At 39.9% G+C, this 24,033-nt stretch overlaps 1 protein-coding gene across 2 annotated transcripts in view; it reads right to left on the reverse strand.

Annotated features, from left to right (window-relative positions):
- MYOM1 (myomesin 1) overlaps positions 1-24,033 on the reverse strand; it is an 848,953-nt gene that overhangs the window by 12,587 nt on the left and 812,333 nt on the right. For both annotated transcript variants that reach the window (XM_044065566.1, XM_044065567.1), the window contains exons 33-34: positions 19,092-19,255; positions 3,461-3,497 (exon numbers count right to left, since the gene is read on the reverse strand). In XM_044065566.1, the coding sequence (XP_043921501.1) occupies positions 3,461-3,497; positions 19,092-19,255 (201 nt within the window). The remainder of the gene's footprint in view (positions 1-3,460; positions 3,498-19,091; positions 19,256-24,033) is intronic.

Genomic DNA, 24,033 nt, shown 5'->3' on the forward strand with positions numbered 1-24,033 from the left:
TTGTCAGTTGCCAACTTCCCATTTCTGCTTTTCTGATGTTTCACTTTCATAACATTTGTTACAACTACACTGTGTTTGTGCATATGCTGTGTCCAACCTTTCAGGGTGTTTGTCATTTCCCCACAGTTGTGTGACTGTGGAATTAATATTATTCACCACAATTAAGGATACAAAACGCCCCTGAAAAATCATAAGATTTCAGACTTTGGGGATTCATCTTGATGTGTTTTGACTGAGAACTCTGCTTTGGGTGAGGGGATGCCTTTCATCGATCATTTGTATTAAAAGCACCTCTGTTATTTCAGAAAACAATTCAGGGGTAGCCTTGTTTGTGTGAATGAAACTTTTTCCTCTTTGGAAAGTGGAAAATACTGGGGAACTAGACATGTCAGATCCTAAAGGGGATGACTTATATATTACGTTGGCATAAAGATATTGAACTCAGACTGAAATTCAGCAGTTAACAGGGAAGAAGCCACTGATATACTTAAATGCTTCACAAGTACTATTCTCTCACCCGTCCCCCATTACTGAGTGAAACTAACTCAGACATTTACATTTTGTTCAAAAATACTGTGTAAATAATGCATTTTTGTTGCTTTAAAGACTTATCCTATGTGTTCTGCATGCCGTATTGAGAGGGTTGAACATGTTTTTAGCTAATACCCTGATTCTAACTACTAACCTTAAGAGCCAAGTGGCAAGTGTTCTCCTACTGGAAAAGTACAACACAGTCATGAATTAAAATATACACTACTTCCCTGACCCTTTATAATTGGAGATAGTTTAATTAAACTTGGGTGTAAGCAAAATGTATGAATGACTTCAAACAGCTTTCCTTTGCTTCAAAACTAATACAGATGGTCTGATAAGCAGCAGTAGGCATGCAAGCAAAAAGGTATGGGAGTATGCAAATCAATTATGTTTCTAAGAGGGCTGGGAGAGGTGCTATCTAAGGACAAAGGTCATATAACACTGGGATGTTCATATGGCTACTTATGTAGTGTGTATACCTCCTTAAGTCTTACTGCTCTTATAAAACTGGCAGTATTTATGAAGTTTATTAATTGGGCATTTAGGCTAATGGAAAGAATGTTTCCTTCTGAATTTTGGCTTTTATTAATCATTTTTCATTATGCTTTTTTGTCCCCATCACTGCATCCCATCAAGCCTTCATCTCATGAGACACAGACAGTGCTGTTCCCATATTAGAGGCATAACCAGTACAGTACCAGGCAAGCCTTTGTGCCCCTGCTCACATCTGGTTCATTCACCCTTATTCCCTCACCCATGTACATCTGGCTTACTCCCCTGAACTGGGACCCTATTGGAAATAGATCACATACGTTGTTGGGCAGAAATTGCAGGGTGCCCTAATCCATCCCTTAGGTGATGAAAGTGTGCACCTTCATCACTCCAGGAACTAGCGATGTCTTTTATCTGCACAAGCTCATGCCCTAGCATGTGAAGAAAAGGCCTAGCACAACTAGTTTGGGCAGTCACAGTGCATATCCTGCTGGGTACTGACACTTGCTTTCTGCATTTTGAGCCTCCACCTACAACACAGAATTGGCAGAAATCTGGTCAGGAACCACCATACTCTCTCCCCCTAAAAATGTGCTGGTGCTGCAGAAATGACGTCTACTGAAATATGTTGGTGACTGTCTTAATTCTTTTTATTGAAACATAGCGGAGTACTTTCTTCCATACATAAATGCTTCTTTTATAAGGGTGAAATAGGAGGACAACATGATTAAATAATTTGCTCACATTCTCATACTTTGCAGATGGTGGGTTGAGGGAATGAATCACAATTTTGTATAGAACAGCTCATTGTCTTACTTAAATAAAATGCATTTCTTAGAAATGGATTAAACCAAATGCCAAAAAAAAAAAAATTCTTTGTACATTCTGCAAAATGACATCTAGAAAAACAAACAGAAAAATGCCTTTCATGGGGAAATGATGCTCCATGCTCCACCTGAAGAGGGAGAACCTGCCAACCCAAATAATCTTAATCCATTTAGTAGCTGGTGTACTTCAGGGAATAAACAACGTTTGATAGCATCTACTTCCAGGAAATCTCAGACCATCATCTTCACCAATAAGATAAACTGAGACCACTATTTTTTTATTGCAGTGAAATGTGGAAAACTCTTTTTTTCATGCAGTCCCCCTGATCCTTAAATAATTATTCCTTAAGTAAAAATAAAAACTTTTTTACAGACTCTTCTTTTTTTTGCATTAACATTCCTGGCATACCCCAAATTATTCTATTCCTCATCCATTGTCATATCGACTATTTGTTTAATAACATTCTCATCAGTTTTATAATGTCTTCTAGAACAATTTTGAAAAAAGACGGAGTGTTCTAGCATGCAGACTTGTTCTACCATTGACAGAATTTTAAATTAAATGTACTCTACATGTGTTATTCATATACTGTTTTAAACCCTCCTGTCAGAAGGGTACTCTGCCCATTGAAAGAAAATGCATTATTTTGCAATGTCCTATCTAATCAAATACATTTTCTGACTGTCACTGTTGTAAATGTTTACATACGTTTATAGATGGATGGTTAACTTGGATTTTTCTGGTAACTCTTGTCCAGTGACCTCATATCTGTTTTACACTACATTCTGCCCCTTCTGTTTTGTTTTCCTGTCAACAGACTACTTATCTCTATATGTATAGCTAATATGGATTTCCTTCTATCATTCCTTACGTTTCTTTTATTCATAATATCAACATCAATGTTACCCTTCCTGTTGTCAATTTGTTTATCAATATGGTGGCCCCTTTCCTTTCCCACTTAACATCTCTGATTATGAGGAACCATATGTTTTCCTCTGACTATACCTTGCACCTGTGTTCCTGTTTTCAGTATTTTCTTACCATTAGGATTTGTAACTTCCCCTTTCAGGTGTTTCCTGTACAGACAATCCCATGGGGAATAGGAGATCTTAAACAAGAATCATTACTTAGGGGCTAAGAATGGATGTATAGTTTTTAATTGTTGTTTAATGTTTGACTAGAGGATTAGTAACATTTTATGTTTCAGCAGCACGTCTGTTGTACCTTGCCGAACTGCTAGGCATCACTTCTACATTTACTGAGCTACTCAGACAAAAACAATTATTGCATTTTTCTGCAGCTTTGGTAAACTGTATATATATTTAGTGTTTGAGAATGTGGTCATTTTTAGATGACACAGACAATACATAATGTGACTGCTAACTGAATAACAAACAGAGAAGGGGAAATGAGGAATGTTCTGGAGTGAACTCTCACTCTTAACCATCTTACGCAGCTGAATTACTTGATGTAGACATGCCATTCCCTATACCTCTGCTCATCTTCAACTTTTTACTATTTAACAAATGTGAGTCCTTGTTTGAAAAGCAGATGCATTACTTTCTAATTTCAAATCAGATTAAAATGACAAAAAATAAGCACATACTTCAGTCTCTGGAACTCTGCATAGGCATCATCATATGCTGAAACACAAAAACGAAGAACAAAAATTTAGTTTCCAAAAGTGTTTTACCATCAATAAAGTCAAACTTCTAAGCCATTTGTTAAACTTCAGATTTCCTCAGGAATAACAGTTATATATTTGAAATAAAAGCTGAACAGATAGGTAAAACTGTATATCAGGATACTCTCTCTTTATATTATTATGATTAAAATTTCCAGAATATGCATCTTGGATGGGAAGTTTCCAAAAGTTAAAAATCTGTGGAGCAATTAGGATAACAATTTTAAAACATGAAACATGAAATGGGGATATTTTGGTAATGTAATACTACACATACCATATAAACAATATTTCACTGTATAAACAATGTTTTCATTTTATTAAATTGTGAAAAAATATTGACTGAAATATATATATTTTTTTTTTTCTGTAAATACAAATATTAATAATGACTAAAAATCTGCAAAACATGTTTACAGAAATAAATGACTGAACTGAGTCTTTTCTGGGGATATCAACAATGATAGCTAATAGTGTGCAGTGCTGGATCTTTAAAAGAAGAGTAGAGGTCTCAAATTAGTACTCTGATTCTTATAAGGGAAAGGATGGACATGACTGAGACACTCTAGTGTCTAGGGCCATAAATACATTGTTGCAAAGTGTATATTTTGTGAGCTTTTGAAAGGCTTCAATTGGCTACTAGTAAATTGCAGAGTCACACCACTAAAGTCACATATCTTCAAAAGTATCATATGAGCTTCATGCCCTCCTCTGAAACATACCTCTCAACCCCTTAGCATAAGAGATCTGCACAAAGCTGAAAACAAAGTGTTAAAAAGGTCCATAAATAGGTTCAGCATTTGTCTTAGCATGCATTTTATGAAGGATATGAAGTCTGAAACTGAAATATATGTCATTATTTTATGACTTCGGTCTTTAACTCCACTCTATGACATGAGGGAAGACACTTTTTTGGCTGAAGAACCTCTGCATACAAACTTCCTCTGTGCTATTACTGTATGTAAAAGGCTAACTCCCTACACCTTGATTTTAATTGTTTTCTTTATCTCCCTGAGCTACTCCAGCACATCATCTTCCCTCTTTCTTTCTCCCTCTCACCAACCAAAACTTGTTCCACCCTTCCTTTCTCTCCATGCAGTCCATTTCTCTTAACTCTTATTTTTCCCCTAACTCTTACTTTCTGCCTGCCTTTGCTCTGCTTTCTTCTTCTTCTTCTGCCACAACTCTCTACTTTCTCTATTTTTCCTCTCTCCCTTTACACCTATTGCTATCAATAGTATGCTCTTCTATTCCTTTCTGAGGATCTCTCTCTCCTTACTCTCTCACCTACTTTGCCTGTACACAGCCCTCTCCGTGACCCATTCTTCCAGTGTTAGCTTTTTTCTTTCTCTTTTTCACCTGCAAAGTCCATCCTTTTAAATTTCTTTCTTTCCTCTCTCACTGCCCTCTTACATAAGGTAAAGTCTCACTCTCCACCTGACCATTTTTTCTTTCTAAACTGATTGTCTATTTTCACTCTTGCACACTCAATGAATCTGGCTCAGCCTGGTCTGTTTGCCCTCACTACGCACGGGCTCACTCCACTCACCTACCCCCATTCCCACACATCCCCATATAATTCAATTTATAGCTATACCCCTCTTGCCTCTCCCGCTCCAACCGCTACTCACTCACACTCACTTTCATCCATTCACTGGCCCTCCTCACCCTTTCAGCCAATCACATACAATTACTCACCATACCTCACTTCCTGCAACCGCCTCCCCTTCACCTCCAACCACTTCTACTAAACCCCCAATCTCCTCCCCCTAAACTAACACTATCTCTCTATTCTTATTTCATACTTTCTCCACTCCTATAGGCTCACTTTTTATACAACCTAACTTTCTTAACACTTTTTCACTTCCTTTCTGCCCTTCTTTGCTAAAGATAGTCACAGCTCTACTCCTAAATTCTGGGAACAAGTTAAATCATCAATCTACTCACCCTCACCACCCCTAACACTCTACTCTCATCACCTTATTCTCAACATGAACATTTCTTATTTCAATCTGAACTTACCTTACTTCAGCTTGAATATTATTCCTGATAAATTACCTTACATAGCCTAATAATATACCAGTCAGTTTAGGGGATCTCTCTAACTCAACTCACTGGCATTTCTTTATTACCTAACTCTACTTTCACCTTTCTTCTCCACTCTATCTCATTCCTAGCTATGTTACTTAGCAAAACATTATTTACCCTAGACTCTATTGCCACTCTCTCTCTCTCCTATACAATCTCTTCTCCTACCACATTCCTCTAACACCTACTCATCCTTCCCCTACATCAATCTTCCCCTCTAAACCTTCACAATTCTTGCACTCATTTCCAACCACCTCTTCCACCCCTTCTACTAAACTACTCCCTCCCAAAATGAAGCTCCCACATGTCTCCACCTCCAACACCATAAATAAACTCAAATACCACCTCCATCTCTGCACACCACACAACTCTTTACTTACACTCTCCAATCTTCTCCTATCTGGTGACAAACATCCCAACCCTGGACCACACATCCCTCCCCATTCCAACAATAAACTTACTAACTCACCTACTCGACATACTCAGTCTCCCAAAAAACTATTAACTTTATTCTCCATCAACATCAGAAACCTACTTAACAAAGTTAGTGAATTCAAACACCACCCACACCTACACAACACACACCCACATATGCAGAGGTCCTCAACAAAAACATACCCAAACCAGACCTCCAAGGCAAAAACACATACAATCTCCACAGCCCTTCACACCACATACCATGCATAGTCAACACACCTGTGTCTCACAGCCACTAAGACTTAACAATAAACCCAACATATTAGTCATAGGAGACTCCATTGTGAGACACACAGATGTGCCTCTTATCAGGCTGGATAAGGAGAAAGTCATGGTTAGTTGTCTGTCAGGGGGCTAGAATCCACCATATCACATACACATTCAAGTCTCTCAACAACAGGTACTGTTATGACTCTGTCATATTACATGTTGGTGTGAATGACTTGAGATGTACCTCCCTGGACTATATGAAGAGAGACATCATAGAACTCACTAAATATGTTTCCCAGGCAGGTATGTCCCTAGCCTTAAACAGCATTCTACCTTCACCCATAATGATGCTTCAATATAAACAGAAAATGACTGACTGTAACATTTCGCTTAGCTTCTGGTGTCATTCCAGGGGGATCCAGTACCTAACAGCATAAGGAGATAGGCTTGACAGACCACAATGCTTTGCCAGAGATGGCCTGCATCTGTCTCACTTAGGCTTCAGGCAACTGGCAAAGACTCTTGCCTCACCCATAGTGCCTTTTTTTAGGAAAAATGATGAGGTTAAAACTACCAACACAACAATTTCAACAAAACACAAATTAAAGGTCATGCTGCTAAACACTAGGAGCCCAACATGAAACTGTACTCATTGCAAGCATTCTTAACCATGGAAAATGGTGACATCTGAGCAGTCACAGAAACCTGGTTCAAAGCTGCAGAGAGCAAAGCAGCCTTACCTGGTTACTCATCCTATCATACATTCAGACCCTAAACTGTGGGTAGTAAAGCCAAAAGAGGTGGAGTTTCAATATATATTAAAGTCATACACACCTTCAGGCCGGTCAAACAGTAAGATGCATAGGAGACACACCAGGTACAGTTAACCATTGACAAGACCCTTATACAAAACATAGCTAGCTACTGGTCTGGCTCAAGATGCCCAATCCACCTATCTGGACCTCTTCGAATCTATCAAGATTCAACCATTTACCTAGATCCTGGGTGACTTAAACTACCTAAACACAGACTGAAAGAACTACTCATGCCAGAACACATATGCCAAGAGATTCCTCGATTTTGTCAATGCAAATGCCTTGGAATAGCTAGCTGAAACACCCAAAACAGATGATAATATTGTGGATTTGGTATTAACCAACATGGGTAACAACTGCAGCATCCTTGCTATCATCCTCCCTGGTAAGATCTGACCATAAAGCAGCCATTTTCAAAGTCACCATCTTCCCCGATCCCCCTCTAGATAGGGTGAAACAAAATAATTTTCCAAAGATGATTACAGCCTCCTGAGGGATGGTATAAAACAGCTTCATAGTTCCTCCCCAATCTCTAGGAACTGGCACCAGTATCCAAAACTACACCAAAGCATTACACAAACATTTAAATAGATGCATGGTATCAGGAATACATGACAGGACTAAGTCATCCTCCGCAAGGAAGAGTAAACCTGTCTGGTGGACATCTGCAACAAATAAACTCTATAACAAAAGTAAAAAAAATTGCTGTCCATGACCAAGAAGGAGCAGGTGCCCAATTGGAAGCAATCTCTCCTTAGCCTGAGCAAGCAAATAAGAACAATATTGAAATCCTCCAAAGCAAACTTCGAGTCCAAATTGGCGACATCTACTAGATACAATCATAAGGCCTTCTTTACATATGTCAGGAATCTCAAAGGAAGCATCCACGTCTGTTCAGAATTGGTGGTCAAGGACACTACATATAAAAATGCTGTAGATATAGCGAACTTGCTGGCTAACAGATTCAGCAAAAACATCAACCCTCTGTCCCCCCCTCTCAGTAAATCAGAACATCCCCAGTACCTGTCCCCTTCCCCTTATAATCTAGGGAACAGGTCATCACTGCTTTCTCACAGGCAAAAAAATACAGCCTCCATGGGACCTGATAACATCCCAGGCTGCATCCTACATGAACTCAGGTAGGAACTTGCAGCACCATTAGGCACCCTATTGAACCAAAGTCTGAGTGCTGGCTTCATCTCAGCTGAGTGGAAGACAGCCACTGTATATCTCTTTGCACAAAGGTGGAGCATCCACCGATCTGGGAAATTATAGACCCATCAACCTAATTAGCCTGATCTGCAAGGCCATGGAATGGATTATCATGGACATTAACTAGGACACTGGCAACCTTCAAACACTTGATCCCACACAATTTTGCTTAGTCAAGGGGAGGTCATGTCCGTAAAATTTGGTCGACTTCTTTGAGACGGACACCAAAGCCATGGGCAAGGGGAAGACGGTGCACACCACCTACCTTCACTTGGCAAAAGCCTTTGATACTAATCCCCACTCAGGCATAATGGATAAACTCTCTCAACTAGGCATCATTCTGTATGTTACCAGATGGGTGGCTAACTGGCTCACTGATAGAACCCACCTAGTAAAACTAGGGGAAGCCACCTCAAACAGTAGACCTGTAATGAGTGGCATACCCCAGGGTTTAGTTTTGGGGCTTCTGTTATTTGGGATATACTTTTCTGAGGTGCAGGCCAAGACTAGTGGGCTATGGCTGACCAAGTTTGCAGATGACTGCAAGTTAGGTGCTGTCATCAATTCCCCTAGTGCTGTGGACATCCTCCAAGAGGGTCTCACCCAAACAAATGACTGCTGCCAGAAACATGGCCTCAAGCTAAATATCAAAAAATGGATTATCATCCCCTTTGGGGGGAGTGATGTCCCAACAAATTATTACATTAATAACAACGTCCTAAGCACGCTATCAGTTGTGAGGGATTTGGGCACCCAGGTTGATAGCAACCTGACTTTTGACTGCCATGTTTCTTCCATTGTACAGAAAGCTTTCTACATGGCCCACCTCATAAGTAAGGGAATCTCATCCAGGGACAAGGAGGTCATAACATCCCTGTATTCTTCCCTTATAAGGCCCATTATTGAGTACAATGCCCCATTCGGCATGTATCTCGCAACGCACATGCAGCAGCAGGACAGACCACAGAGGATCCTCACCGGGAGAATCCAGGGCCTCAAAAATCTTCCATACACAGATAAGCTAAAATCCTTATCCCTCTTCTCTGTTTCATACATACGCCTCAGAGGTGACCCATGCCTGGCATACAAGGTGATCTCAGACCCCGCCTTGATGGGACTGCTGCATATCTGCAAGTCAACCTCCACTCGAGTAACCCGCACACATGGCCTAAACCTGGTCTGTGACATCAATAGGACTTGTTATTGGGACAGATTTGTGTCCGAGAGGCTCCACCATCTGTGGAATACACTCCCTCTCCATATCAAGCAGAGTACCTCTTTACCCCTTTTTAAACGCAACCTGGATAACTGGATGAAATAGAAAATACATCCCAGGGATTCCACCCATGTCCCTGCTGGACAGGGGCATCCGGTGCTGATTTGTCTATACATGGGCTAAACTCTTGGCTAAGCTTATACAGGCCTCACGGCCAATAGCCTGGTAACTTCCTATGATCCGATGATCCTATGAAAATATTCAGTGAAATATATATGTTTATGTGGTAAGAAGGGGATGAAAACAGGAAGTATTATCAGGAGGTAGTTGTTGGTTATGATAGAATATTAGACTTTACCAAAAGAAGGAGAGGTATCTGTTTAGAAAAGTTGTAAGCAAAGATGCGTGAATGATAATATTGGTATTTTGCAGGAGGTGGAGAATTCTTTCAGATGTTTAGGGGACTATAAGAATTGAGTCATTGCAATATGAATCACAAGTATAAAATGAGGGTCTATATCAGAAGCACAAATGGTCGGAATGTCGACAACCTCTTGATCAACACGTGTCGAATAAACATTTCAGCAACTGGCCACATCATCAATTTCTTTCCAAGGGAAAGAAATCGGTTGGTCGTTGTGTTAAATCTGCCCTTTTCCCCACTGTAATGCAATTTCAGAGTTAGTATATTTAGTTAGGGTGTGTGTGTGTGTGGGGGGGGGGGTGAAGTCCCCCACTTTATAGTGTGTGCTATATTGTGTTTTTTGTATTTGGCCTATCGATTTCTTTCCAAGGGAAAGAAATCGATGATGTGGCCTTTCGCTGTAATGGTTGTTCGAGACATACATGTCGATCAAGAGGTTGTCGACATTCTGACCGTTCATGCTTGTAATATAGACCCTAAAATGAAGATTGTGAGGAAAGAAGTGCTGAAAAAGTACAGTTGTGTACACTTACCATAAATGTAGATGCTCGAGTGTATTCACTGTTGCAGTTATTACATTTGGGTTATCTGCTTGCAGTCCTGCATCGGTTGCTGTCCCTTCTTCCATGATGTTAGGTCGTCGGGGGTATAGAACATGCAGCCAATGCCATTACATCAGTTTTTCTTGCCCCAGATGTCAGGTGCCCCCCTAATGGGAAGCAATTAAATCTATAAATACAAGGCTATACCGCCAACAAAAAAGCAAATACACCAAAAAGCTTTTAGAGCATAGTAAGTGAGAGTAGAGATATAGCCAAAAGAAGAAAGGGGGCTGGAGGGAGGGTAACCAGGACTGCAACAGTGATTACACTCGAACATCTACATTTATGGTAAGTGTACACAACTGTAAGATGTTCTTCATGTTTCATTACATTTGGGTAGATTCCCAAAGCTAAGGTTGGGAGGAGGAATTTAAATAGAATTAGGACCAGCTATAAGGCCCTGCAAGACTGCAGTGGCGAAACCAGCTCTGGATTTACAGAAAATTGGCAAATGATAATGCTTGTTGAAAGTATGTACAGAACTCCAGGTAGCAGCTTCTAGGATGTCCCTAGTAGGGATGCCCCTGAGAAAGGCTATAGAGGTAGATGCAGCCCTGGTTGAATGGGGTCTGATGCCCTGTGGGATATGTTTTCCATGGTGCTTATAGCAGAAATGAATGCAGTGGCCTATACATTTTGAATGGTTTGTTTTGAAATAGCTTTCCCCTCTGTCCCTGCAGCAAATGCCACCAGCAGTTGTTCAGATTTCCTTTAAGGTTTAGTCCTGTCCAAGTAGAATCTAAGCTGTCTGTGCACATCTAAAGAGTGCAGTATCCGTTCCCCTTTGTTTTGTGGGTTAGGAAAGAAGTTAGGCAAATGAATGGACTGATTAAGAGCCACACTGGATACCACCTTGGGCATGAAGGAGGGATTGTTTCTGAGGGACACTCTGTTCGCATGAAAGATGATGAAAGGTTCCAATGCCATAAGGGCCTGTAATTCAGATACCCTTCTTGCAGAAGTGATTGCTAAAAGGAAAGCTGTTTTCCAGGAAAGAACGTTTAAATCTGCAGTAGCAGCTGGCTCGAAAGGAGGAAGAGTGAGTTTCTCCAAGACAAAGTTAAGATCCCAGGCTGGAGTTGGAGCTATCCTTGGTGGGCTTAAATGTTTGGCCCTTCTGAGGAACTGCTTGAGCAGTGGGTGAGAGAAGAGGGGAGGCTCTGTGCTATAATGAGCTGAAATGGCTGAAGCATGAGTTTTGATGGAGGAAAAAGACAAGCCCTTATGAAGCATCTCAGTCAAGTATTGTAGAATATGGGATAAATTGGGCACTGTTGCGTTCACTCCTTGAGATTGGTTCCAGGCACAGAATCTTTTCCATTTTGCAGCATAAGATTTTCTAGTAGTAGGCCTCCTTGCCTCTAAAATGATATCCATCATTGATTTACTGAGGGATGGTAAAGGAGAGATTAGATAATTAGCCAATCTGCTAGGTTCAGGGTTTGCAGCTGAGGGTGCAGAATCTGGTTCTCCTGCTGAGACAACAGGGAAGGAGTCTGAGGCAGGTGCCATGGAGCCAAGCAGGACACACTGTGCAGCAGTGGGTACCAGTGTTGGTGAGGCCAGTCTGGTGCAATTAAAATCGTCCTTGGCTTGTCCTGTTTGATCTTTAGTAGTACCTTGGAGAGCAGAGGCAGAGGAGGAAAGGCATAAACTGATAAGTTTTTCCAGCTGAAGGATAGAGCATCCACTTTCTAAGTCAGCCTGTGGGGAATCCTTGTGCAAAATTTGTCCAGTTGATTGTTCTGGGGGGAGGCAAACAGGTCTATATCTGGGCTCCCCCATTTGCATGTCAACATGTTGAAAATCCTTGGTTCCAGTTTCCACTCATGTGGGTCCATGAGGTTTCTGCTTAGTCCGTTTGCCAGTGTATTTAGTTTTCCTGGCAGGAATTGAGCTTGTAGATTCACTTGGTAGCTCAATGCTCTGTTCCACAATGCCATGGCTAGTCTGCAGAGGGGGGGGGGTAAGAATGTGTACCCCCCTGCTTGTTTATGTACCACATGACAGTGGCGTTGTCCATCTTTACCACTAGTTGTCCTGGAAGAATGTGGCCCTTGAAGGCTGTCAGAGCATTCTGTACAGCTAACATTTCCTTTTGATTTATGTGCAGGTGCATTTGACTTGGGTTCCATTTGCCCTGAATGCACTTCCCTGCCAGGTGAGCCCCCGATGCATAGTCTGATGTGTCTGTTGTTAAGATTTGGCTGACAGGGGGTAATGTGAATGGTAGTCCCCTGTTTTTTTTTGCAGGCCTCTGCCCACCAAAGGAACTCTAGGCATAGGCAAGGTATGATAGGAACCCTTGCTTCTAGATCCTGTGAATGTTGACACCATAGGCTTTTGAGATACCATTGTGGTTTCATAATATGCAGCCTTGTATATGGAATTAGAAGAATGCAGTAGGCCATGAACTCCAAGGCTTGCAGTATTTGTCTTGCAGATAGCTGGGTTTTTGTGGCCACTTGTTTGAAGTAAGTTGTCAAATGAATCCGTTTCTCTGGTGTGAGGAAAGCCATCTGGGAAGATGTATTCAAGCTTGCTCCCAGGAATATAATTTGTTGACAGGGTAACAGGTGGATTTCTTTTCGTTTATGGTGAACCCCAGACAAGTCAGTACCCTTTGAACAAAGGCCAGATGATTCAAAAGAATGCCCTTGCTTTCTACCTAAATTAGACAATTGTCCAGGTATGGGTATATTTGAATATGTATTTGCCTGCAAAATGCAATGACTGGAGCTAGGCACTTTGTGAATACCCTGGGAGCAGTAGATAAGCCAAGGGGCAGTGCAGAGAACTGATAGTGCATGTAGCCTGCTTTGAAGCGTAGGTATCTTCTGCAAGATTCCCTGATAGGGATGTGCAGGTATGCTTCTTTTAAGTCTAGTGTTGCCAATCATGCATCCTTGCCTAGTATAGGAAGCAGCTGGTGAAGAGTCAGCATTTTGAATTCTGGAATCACCAGAAAGGTGTTTAGAATAGAAAGATCCAGGATAGAACACCATGTATTGCCTTTTCTGGGTACCAGGAAAAGTCTTGAATAGAAACCTTGTCCCTTTTCCTCTTCTGGTACCAACTGAATAGCCCTCATGTTTAAGAGAGAGAGTACTTGCTTTTGGGCCTCTGCCCACTGATTTGGGGGTAGATCTGGCCACCCACTTGGTGTTGGTAATGTGTGGAAATTAAATCTGTATCCTTGGGACACTATATTTAAAATCCATTTGTCACAGGTAATGAGTTCCCAGTTTTTGGCCTGCAGACCAATCTTTCCGCCTAAAGGAGCATTCAGTTGGGAAGTGCTTGGAAGTTTTAAAAGCAAGTAATTGAGACAGTTTTCCATAGTGGGGAGTCTTACTACTCTCAGGTTTGGGTGCGGAACCCCCCCACTGCCTAGTTTTGTGTGTCCCTTGGGACTGAAACTTGGGGTTTCTGCTATGTCTGGGATTGGCTTGAGAAGACCTGGAAGGGACTGGAAAAGACCAATTTTTAGAGGGCCAGTGCTTACTAAATCTAGGAGGCTGAAATATTTGCATAGATTTAGCTTTATCTTCCATCTTTTTAAGAACTTCCTCAGCCTTGTTGCCAAACAGGCGGTCCTGATTTAAGGGAGCATCCAACAATTTAGCTTTAACATGATCTGGCAAAGATTGCTCCTTAAGCCAAGCATGCCTTCAGAGCACAGACCGAGTAACAGCATCCCTGCAAGAGGCCTCTAATAAATCAGATCCACATTGCAAAGTATGTTTTCCAACCTGATCAGCAGAATGCATTAAATCCTGAAATTCTTTATTTTAAGCAGTCAGGAATTAACATAATTTTCTGTTTAAGCAATCCAATAACATGTTGTTGATACTTTAACATATGAAACTGGCAGTTTAATACCCTAATGGCCCAGGTTGCAGAAATGTAAACTTTCTTACCCCATCTATTCAGCACCCTGGAGTCTCTACCAGAGGGGGTATGATTTTTAACAGTAGAAGCCTTAATGCCCTTGGGTCCCTGTGAAATAGTCTCTTGATCCGGTTCTACCTGACTTCGTCGACAGCGCAGAAGACCGACATCGGAATCCGGAGCTCCAGAAGATCGAAAGTGAAGAAGACCGACGCGAGTGGCAGAACATCGACAATGCAGAAGACCGACGACGGATGACAACACCAACGCCGAGGATGCCGACATGGGAAAGGCTGTGTGAGTATGCGGTAGTGACGGACGTTAGAGCAGGTGAGGTAAGTGTGGAGATTGACGGTCTGTGGGGATAGGGGTGGGTTAAGTGAGTTAGGGTTAGGAGCGATAGGGGTGGGTTAAGTGAGTTAGGGTTAGGAGCGATGGGGTGGGTTAAGTGAGTTAGGGTTAGGAAGCGATAGGGGCGGTTAAGTGAGTTAGGGTTAGGAGCGGGTAGGTAAGTGTGCGATAGTGACGGACCTTAGGGTTAGGTAAGGTTTAGTGTGGGCTTGTAAGGATTTTGGTGTGCTTGTGTTGTGTGTGTGGTTTGTGGAATGGGGATGTGTTTTGTTTTTAATAATTGTTATTGTGGTGTGTGCAGTGTATGGGGTTTCGTGTTTGTGTACCGTCGGTTATTTCGTTGTCGGTTATGTGTGGTTTCGTGTTTATGGACTGTCGAATATGTGGTGTCGGTGATGTGGTTGTCGGTGTTGTGTGGTTTCGGCTATGTCAGGTAGAACCCTTGATCCGCAATAGGATTTTTAAAAAGGAACTTGTGAGAATCAGGAACCCTGTAATATCTGTCAGGTTTTCCGGGAGCAGGAGGCAAAGAATCAGGGGCCGAACTAGATTCTGAAAAGGCATCATCAACAATGTCTAGTACAGGAGGTATAGCTAAAGGCCTATGTTGAGGCAGGACTAAGAAATCCCTAAGCCTCTTTTTTGAATCAGAAAAATCCTGGCTTTCCCAGTGGAAATGCTCCCTAAGAGTATGTAAGGTTTCACCAAAAGAAAAATCCTCTGGAGGGGAAGTAGAGAGAATAGAGTACTCTGCATCAGAATCCTCATAAGTAGATAAGGGTAAATCCAGATCATCAGAAGAATTGGAAAAATCAGAATCCTGTTCAGAAGATTCATAATCAACTTCAGTCTTAGGTCTCTTAGAAGGGGGAGGTTGGCTTCTCATGATTACAGTTATAAGATCTTCAGCCATTCTTATCATTTGTTTTTTAGGCATAGAGGCCTGAGCATGCAGCCTAGGCATCGGTTTCTTAGGCATGGTTCGTGATTTTGGCCTAAATGAAGAAGGAGGCATTGGTTTAATATACAAGTCCATAGGCCTGAATACACCCTCAGAATCCGGTGCCTGCACAGCGGCTCCGGACCCATCCAAGGTAGAGACATCTGCAGGTTCCACAGTTGAAGCATCTCGCGGCATACCCGACTCTGAATGGGTCTGAGTAGAGGCCTGCGAGTCAGAAGTAGCAGGTATCAGGGGCTGCGAAAGCACCTCACTGAGTACCGGTGAACTGATGACTGGCTTAGAAGAAGCGTCGTCAGCAGCTTTGGACCTCGGCGGCCTGTCTCTGTCTTTATCTTTGCGGTTTTTTGGAATACCGGTAGTTGGATGGCTAACAGATGACATTTCTGGATAATTAAACCGAGAACCAAAATATTTAGAAGCGAAAATATACCGACGATGTATAGTGTGCTGATTAAATAAAGTACAAAACCGACAGCAAGGTATGTCGTGGTCAGGGCCTAGGCAAGGAATACAGTACGAATGAAAATCTTTGTGAGGTATTTGCTTTCCAAAAGTAATGCAATTATTAACTTTTATTGACATCGGTAAGGAGCAAGAAAAAGTTTCTTCAATTGGGTACCTAGCTTTAGTTGAAGACTTCGGTTCTGAAACTTGAAAATGAAAATTTCAGGAGTCGGCCAACTTGCACTTGCGAACTGCTTCAGCTTCGGGCATCGCACAGCAAGAAAGACTGATGTAATGGTGTCGGCTGCATGTTTTATACCCCTGACGACCTGATGTCATGGAAGAAGGGACAGCAACCGATGCAGAACCCAAGACTTTGTTAATCAGGCTGACCGAGGGGTACTTTTAAGATAACCCAAATGTAATGACTGCAACAGTGAAACACGAAGAACATGACAGAGAAAACTCTCAGTTCCAATATTGCAGTATGGCATTGAATGAATTGGGTCTGGATATTACTTAATTTAGGTGGTATGGCAGCTACAGATTCTTGCACAAGATACGGCTGAATGACTACCTTGTGGGTGTCATGAGTATTTGGTGGTATAAGAAGAGGGTATTACATTGATCTGTAAGGACATGACCAATAAAGCAAAGTTAGGGAATATGATGACACTGACCACATCAAAAGTTGTTTGTAAGATGTTATCTAGGACACTAAAAAGCAAGATTGTAAATAGTGTGGGGAATAGGATATTAAGGGAAGGTAGGACAGCTGGAGGATGTAGAGACAAGAAAGTCTTACAGACTGGTTAAGGAATTTATAATCTGGGGCAGCTGGCATAGCTAGGGATTGTTTTGTGTTACACAGTGTGGTTAAGGAATTTGTAAGAAGTATTTTGAGTGGCAAGTGAGGTTATATGAAGGTGTTGGATGTGTGTACAACTTTTGATAATATGTTGCATGATAGGCTAATGGCTACTACAAAGAATCTGTGGGTCTAATGGTTAAATATGGCTTTGATATGGGAAGTTTATGGGGGTAGACTCTTACACCAATTCTATACTGCATGGTAGGAAGGAAATTTACTATGAAGAAAAGAATTAAGCATGTTTGTCCTCTTGGTCTGTTATGTGGAATCTATGTAGATGATTTAACTGCTTAGAGTATTAAAATAAAAGGGTTTATGGAGCAGGTTCGAATGAGTGATGTGTAAGCTTATGATAGCGCCTATACTTATGCTCTGGATATTGTTTTCCTGGGGACAGATGAGTATGGGGATTGTCTGCTTGCTTAAAGATTAGGTAAGGATATCTGCGTGCTTAAAAGATTAGGTAAGGATGATGCAAACATTAGTGTATATACAACAGTACGATGTGGTAGGTAAGGGATGATATAGGAGATAGGATTCTGTGTTTTACTTCGCAAGGTGCTGAACATGGTCAGAAGTGATATGAAAAGATATGCTGGAGGTCAGTGTTAGATAGAAAGTGGAAATATACAGGGTAATATAGGAACAAGTCTTACTCAAAAATGTGTTTGATTATATCTGTTTTGTTTGGGTTAGACAGATGTATTGCAGTGGTATTTGTGCACCTAAAGTGTTGTAGAAACAGGATTGTAATGTATTGTGTTGAAAAGAAAACACTGTAAGAGAAAATCGAGATGGGAACATGACAAAACTATGTTCCCATGCATGTATTCTAATGACCAGATATCAACCTCAAGCAATCATTCCCCTTAGTTTTAGCACTCAAATGCTAAAGTAGAAGAAAAAAAACCCACTGGACTGGGCTCAAGGATGTTTACTGACTTGGATTACAGGGAGACAATGGCACCACAAGTAAAGCACGTAGCTAATGATGACAATAAAATATGAATTAGAAAGCAGTTAATCTGAAATATAGTATTAGATCAAGTACCAGTGCTAACAAAACTTGCTCTGAATTGTATATACATTTTTTTTTCTCACTGAATGAATCTTAGATAAATATGCTTTTTTGTGGCCAACCTTTATAACCTATATCATTGGGAGGAAGAGAGAGAAAAACTATCAAAAGCAAAAGAATAGAATCTTTAACTTTACAGCTAAGTAGAATGCAAACATTTAGGAGACAGCAATTAAACAGGTTTTATATAACTGAATATTCTGCTCTTGCCTGGGAATGAAGGATCCTATCTTCAACCTCTGTAGGGGTCAAGAGACCCAGTGTCTCATGCAAGTTACACAAAGTCCCAAGAGTCAGGGGATTACACTGTGTATTTAATGGTAAATAGCATGTGTGTGAGAGTTTCTGTATATGTGCCTAGCTCCTACTACTTCAGTTGTAATTCCTAATTCCAAGCAGGGAAATAAACAAGTGAACTTGCATATTTCTGTATCATCTCTGCAAATCAGATATAATTTGTGGAACATTCTGATTATAAAGGGCTGATCTGTTTTTACTTGACCTGAACACACCCTATCAGAGAAAAAAGAGAGATACTGCCCTTGACAATGGAGGCAACCTTCTCCCATCCAGCCTTCCATTGTCTAGGTTGCTAATTAAGTCTGAAGTCAACAATGCAGGTGATGGTTTATCTGTGTAGCGGAGAGACAGTTATAAAGTGTAGATTGCAGGAGTTGCAGACTATGTGTTGGAAAAAGGCATTCTGAAAGTTTTTGGCTGGTGATAAGCTTACCTGTATAATTCAAGCTTTTATTGCATAATAATTATGTTCCCTTAATCAGTAATTTTAATATTAACTGCACACTTAGAGTATTAGTGATGAAAGCCACCATAAACAAGAAAGTTTTAAGGTTGCAGTAAACAGAGCAAGAATAATTTACCTATTTCCTTTTATACAATCAGACTTTACCTTGGCCAGAAAGATCTAGTGTTCTCTTGTGTCCAGTGATGCCATCAAAGAGTTCCAATGTATATTTGCCTTTATCCTTATCTGTAGGTTCCTTGATCTTCAGCCATATTTGTTCTCCTGTAATTCCACTCTTAACCCTGTCTGTATAAGATATCTTGGATTCTCTGCAGGAAAATAAAGAAATGTTCATTGTCCACACAATACTTCCTTTTCATTCATTCATAAGTTCATTGGCACAGAGTTCTAGCACAAAGGCCTACTAGTAACACTGGCTCCTTAAATGTAGAATTGTAAACATCTACTTCCATCCATATGTCTAAGTTCCAATTTAAAAAACTTTTTAGACTCTTTGAACCACTAATATGCAATGTGTGCCCAGTGATGCCATAAAAGACCTCCAATCTATATTTGCCTTATCCTTATTTGTAGGTTCATTAACCTTTAGCCATATTTGTTCTCCTGTAATTCCACTCTTAACCCTGTCTGTGTAAGATATATTAGATTCTCTGCAAGAAAATAAAAAACATGTTCATTGTCCACACAATACCTCCTTTTCATTAGTTCATAAGTTCATTTTTACAGAGTTCCAGCCCGAAGGCCTACTAGTAACCTTGCTTCCTTAAATGTGGAATTGTAAGCATCTACTTTGACCCATATGTTTCAATTCCATTTTAAAAAGTTTTAGACTCTTTGAACTACAAATATGCAATAATAATCTACTCCAGATTATCAGAATTAGATATATTAAGTATTCTGCTTTCACTTTAATAATCTTTCATTTCACATCTATTTTGAGTTGTTATGATGAAGAAATTTAAAAATTTGATAGATTTCTTAATTAAGATTTACTGTAAGTTCTTCATTTTTTCAGTGCTTTATATGCAAACATTATTTTCTCTTGATAACATACATAATACAAGGAATATAAGTTCAGATACTGGAATCTTATAATTCAAACTATTCACAGGGCAAATCCTTTTATTGAATTTGCACTGAACAGATTCTAATTTATGAAGTTGCTTTGAAGTGTATAAACAGGAAGAGTTATGATATTCCAACAGAGGTCTTATAAATGTCTTTTATAAACATATTAGACAATTTTCATAATTGGTGATGACATTTCTCATTTGTCTAAGTGCATCGTTGACTATCATGTGTACATGTTCAACAAAGGAAAGTTTATTGTTAGTAATTATGCACAAATCTTCATACAGTATTGATCTCCTTTAAACTGGTGTCCTAAAACAATACAGGCCTTTTTAATATATTATTAAAAATGCATTATCTTGTATTTTTCACTACTAAATTTTACACCCATTTCTACAGTTACTAATGTCTTTTAAATATTTTGCATAGTCATTTAACCAAGTAGGTTGGTACTTAGGTAAGTATAAAACATTATATTGAAAGTTGTCCCAACACAGATCCCTATTGCATTCCTGAGATAACACTTCTTTTTATCTGAATAGTATTAATAATAGTATAGTATGAATCTATGAATCTATGAATGATATCCCTATATGACAAGTGTTTGACAATAGCATGTTAGCCATCTCACTCTCCATCTGATTAGCTGTGAATTAAAAAAAAAATTATTAATGGATTATGAATTACTTTGTGTGGAAGACAGTCGAATGCCTTTGCTAGGTCATTGACATAATGCTACTGTTACGTAATTAGAAAATTCACAAAGCCGGTTAATGTTAGTCTGCCCTTTATAATTCCATGTTTATATAAGTCTATAGATTCAATCTTAATATTCTTTTGCAATAAATGTATTATGCATATTTCAAAGCATTTGGTCAACACTGATGTGAGGCCTACAATTACTAATATCAAAGTGCTTTCCCTTTTTACAAAATGGGGATAATATTTGACTATTTCTAAATATCAGGAACAGTATATGTTTCAAAGTTGTTAAACAATATATGTAGATTTGATAGCAAAGCATCTGACACATCTACTATCAAAATAGCTGGAATAATGTCCTGTCCCTTGGAGGTATTTTGTTTAGCTTTTCATAACACATTGAAAACACTTAGCTCTGGGATATCAGGGCAGGTATCTCTGTTAGAAATGGCATGACATATTACATTATAGAATTCTTTCTCCTAAAGATGGAACATATTTGTTTAATTCATCAGGTATTTCTTTATGATATGTAATTGTTCTCACATTTACTGTTATTGTCATGACAGGGTTTCTTATTTTCTTAAAATTGTTTATACAACTGAAATACATTTTTTTTATTATTTTTTTCATTAGCTAGCCTAGTTTCAAATTGTACTCTCTCTCTTTCTTACTTAGTTAATTTTTGTAATTCTTTAGTTATCTTGTTTAACTTATATTTCTAGCAGTGAGACATTTATTATTTATTCTAATTGCTCTCTTTTTACTTTTGTATATCCTTACAAGAGTTTTACCCCACCATTTTGGAAATGCCATTTCACTTCTTCTTGCCAGAATTAATCCACATTATTTTGCCATATTCTTTTTAATATATTAAAGTGACTCCAAGTAATTTTTTATTTACTTTTACGATTCACATTATTAAATTTTTCTTTTATCTTACTGTGGTACAATACTCGACAGTCAATTTCTTATTAATATTAAGAATTGGACTTTCAAATTTTAATATGAAAGTTAGAGAAGCATGTTTGTCCTCTTGGTCTGTTATTATGTGGAATCTATGCAGATGATTTAACTGCTTAGAGTATTAAAATAAAAGGGTTTATGGAGCAGGTTTGAATGAGTGATGAGCAAGCTTATGATAGCGCCCATACTTATGCTCTTAATATTGTTTTCCTGGGGACAGATGACTATGGGGATTGTCTGCTTGCTTAAAGAATGGTGGTGCCAAGGTTGGTATTTGATATTACCGATCATTCTCTCATTACTTCAAAATGACTAAATCTAGTATCCTCCTTCCTCTTATATTGTCTTTTACCATCTGATTGTAACCATGAAAAGAGATAATATACATTAATTCTTGAGACATTAAGTTCAGTGTGCGACAGGTGCTCTGTTTGGTAGACTGGGCTGATACTGACAATCAAATGACTACATATGTGCTGTGCATGGCAGATAGAGATGGAATGGATGACCTCCATGTTGGTGTGAAGCAAAGAAGCCATCAGTGAATTCTACTGTCCATATTTACCTGTAGTATGCATCTTCTCAGGTGATTATTATTAGGCAGTGGTTTTGAAGTATTTTTAGTGATGCAATACTTGTTTCTATGATGTGTGGGTGGCTGAAACTGTGAGGAAAGTTGATTGAAATGTGTTAAGTCTTGCAATTTGTATATTATTTTGGGGAGTTTAATAGTACATTTGTTTAATTATGGTTTATTTTGTATGTACAGTTTGGGTTTGCTAGTGTACTTAGTAGTGTGAACATACTTGGTTTGATGTCTTCATAATACTGCTGTGGTGCCATATATGGTGATGTGAACCCACTTGGTTTGATGTTTGCATTATACTGCTGTGGTGCCATACATGGTGGTGTGAACACACTGGGTTTGATGTCTGCATTATATTGCTGTGGTGCTATACATGGTGGTGTGAATGCACTTGGTTTGATGTCTGCATTATACTGCTGTGGTGCCATACATGGTGGTGTGAACACATTTGGTTTGATGTCTGCATTATACTGCTGTGATGCCATACATGGTGGTATGAACACACTTGGTTTGATGTCTGCATTATACTGCTGTGGTGCCATACATAGTGATGTGAACACACTTGGTTTGATGTCTGCATTATACTGCTGTGGTGCCATACATGGTGATGTGAACACACTTGGTTTGATGTCTCCATTATACTGCTGTGGTGCCATGCATGGTCATGTGAACATACTTGGTTTGATGTCTGCATTATACTGCTGGGGTGCCATACATGGTGGTGTGAACACATGTCTGTATTATACTGCTATGGTGCCATACATGGTGGTGTGAACACACTTGGTTTGATGTCTGCATTATACTGCTGTGGTGCCAAACATGGTGGTGTGAACACACTTGGTTTGATATCTGCATTATACTGCTGTGGTGCCATGCATGGTGGTGTGAACACACTTGGTTTGATGTCTGCATTATACTGCTGTGGTTTCATGCCTGGTGGTGTGAACACACTTGGTTTGATGTCTGCATTATACTGCTGTGGTTCCATGCCTGATGGTGTGAACACACTTGGTTTGATGTCTGCATTATACTGCTGTGGCACCATGCATAGTGATGTGAACACACTTGGTTTGATGTCTGCATTGTACTGCTGTGGTGCCATGCAGGGTGGTGTGAACATGCTTGGTTTGATGTCTGCACTGTACTGCTGTGGTGCCATACATAGTGGCATGAACACACTGGGTTTAATGTCTGCACTATACTGCTGTGATGCCATACATGGTGGCATGAACACACTGGATTTGATGCCTGCATTATACTGCTGTGGTGCCATACATGGTGGTGTGAACACACTTGGTTTGATGGCTGCATAACATTTGTATTGTAAGAGTAGGCAGCAAGTTTTGTGATTTTTGTTTGTATTCCCCTAGCAAAGAGGCATAGAGGACTATTTAAAACAACAGGGACATCACAAATTTCTAAGTATGAACTAAAAGGCTAAGGAAGCAGCCAAACTTACACACAGATTAATATATAAACTGTACATTTGCTCAATGATAGTTCTACTTCTTACCCATCAGGCCATTCATTACTCAAGGGGTGAGAACCACATACCTTGAATAAACCAAAAGCTCTGCAGTCCATCTGTTTCCATTTGGCAATCTGACTGGCCCTTTTATTCTACTAGAATTGAGAGTCATGCAATAGGGAGCAAGCCAGTGTACTCATCCCGTGGAAGTCTTCCTTGCCCTACTTCTCCCAAACCCTCCCTGCAAGCAGCTGTCTCACAATGTCTGGCTGGGTAGAGAATGATATGCAAAC

Source organism: Protopterus annectens, chromosome 3.part0 (assembly GCF_019279795.1).
Source record: "Protopterus annectens isolate FY-2018-M chromosome 3.part0, PAN1.0, whole genome shotgun sequence".
Lineage (NCBI taxonomy): Eukaryota > Metazoa > Chordata > Ceratodontiformes > Protopteridae > Protopterus > Protopterus annectens.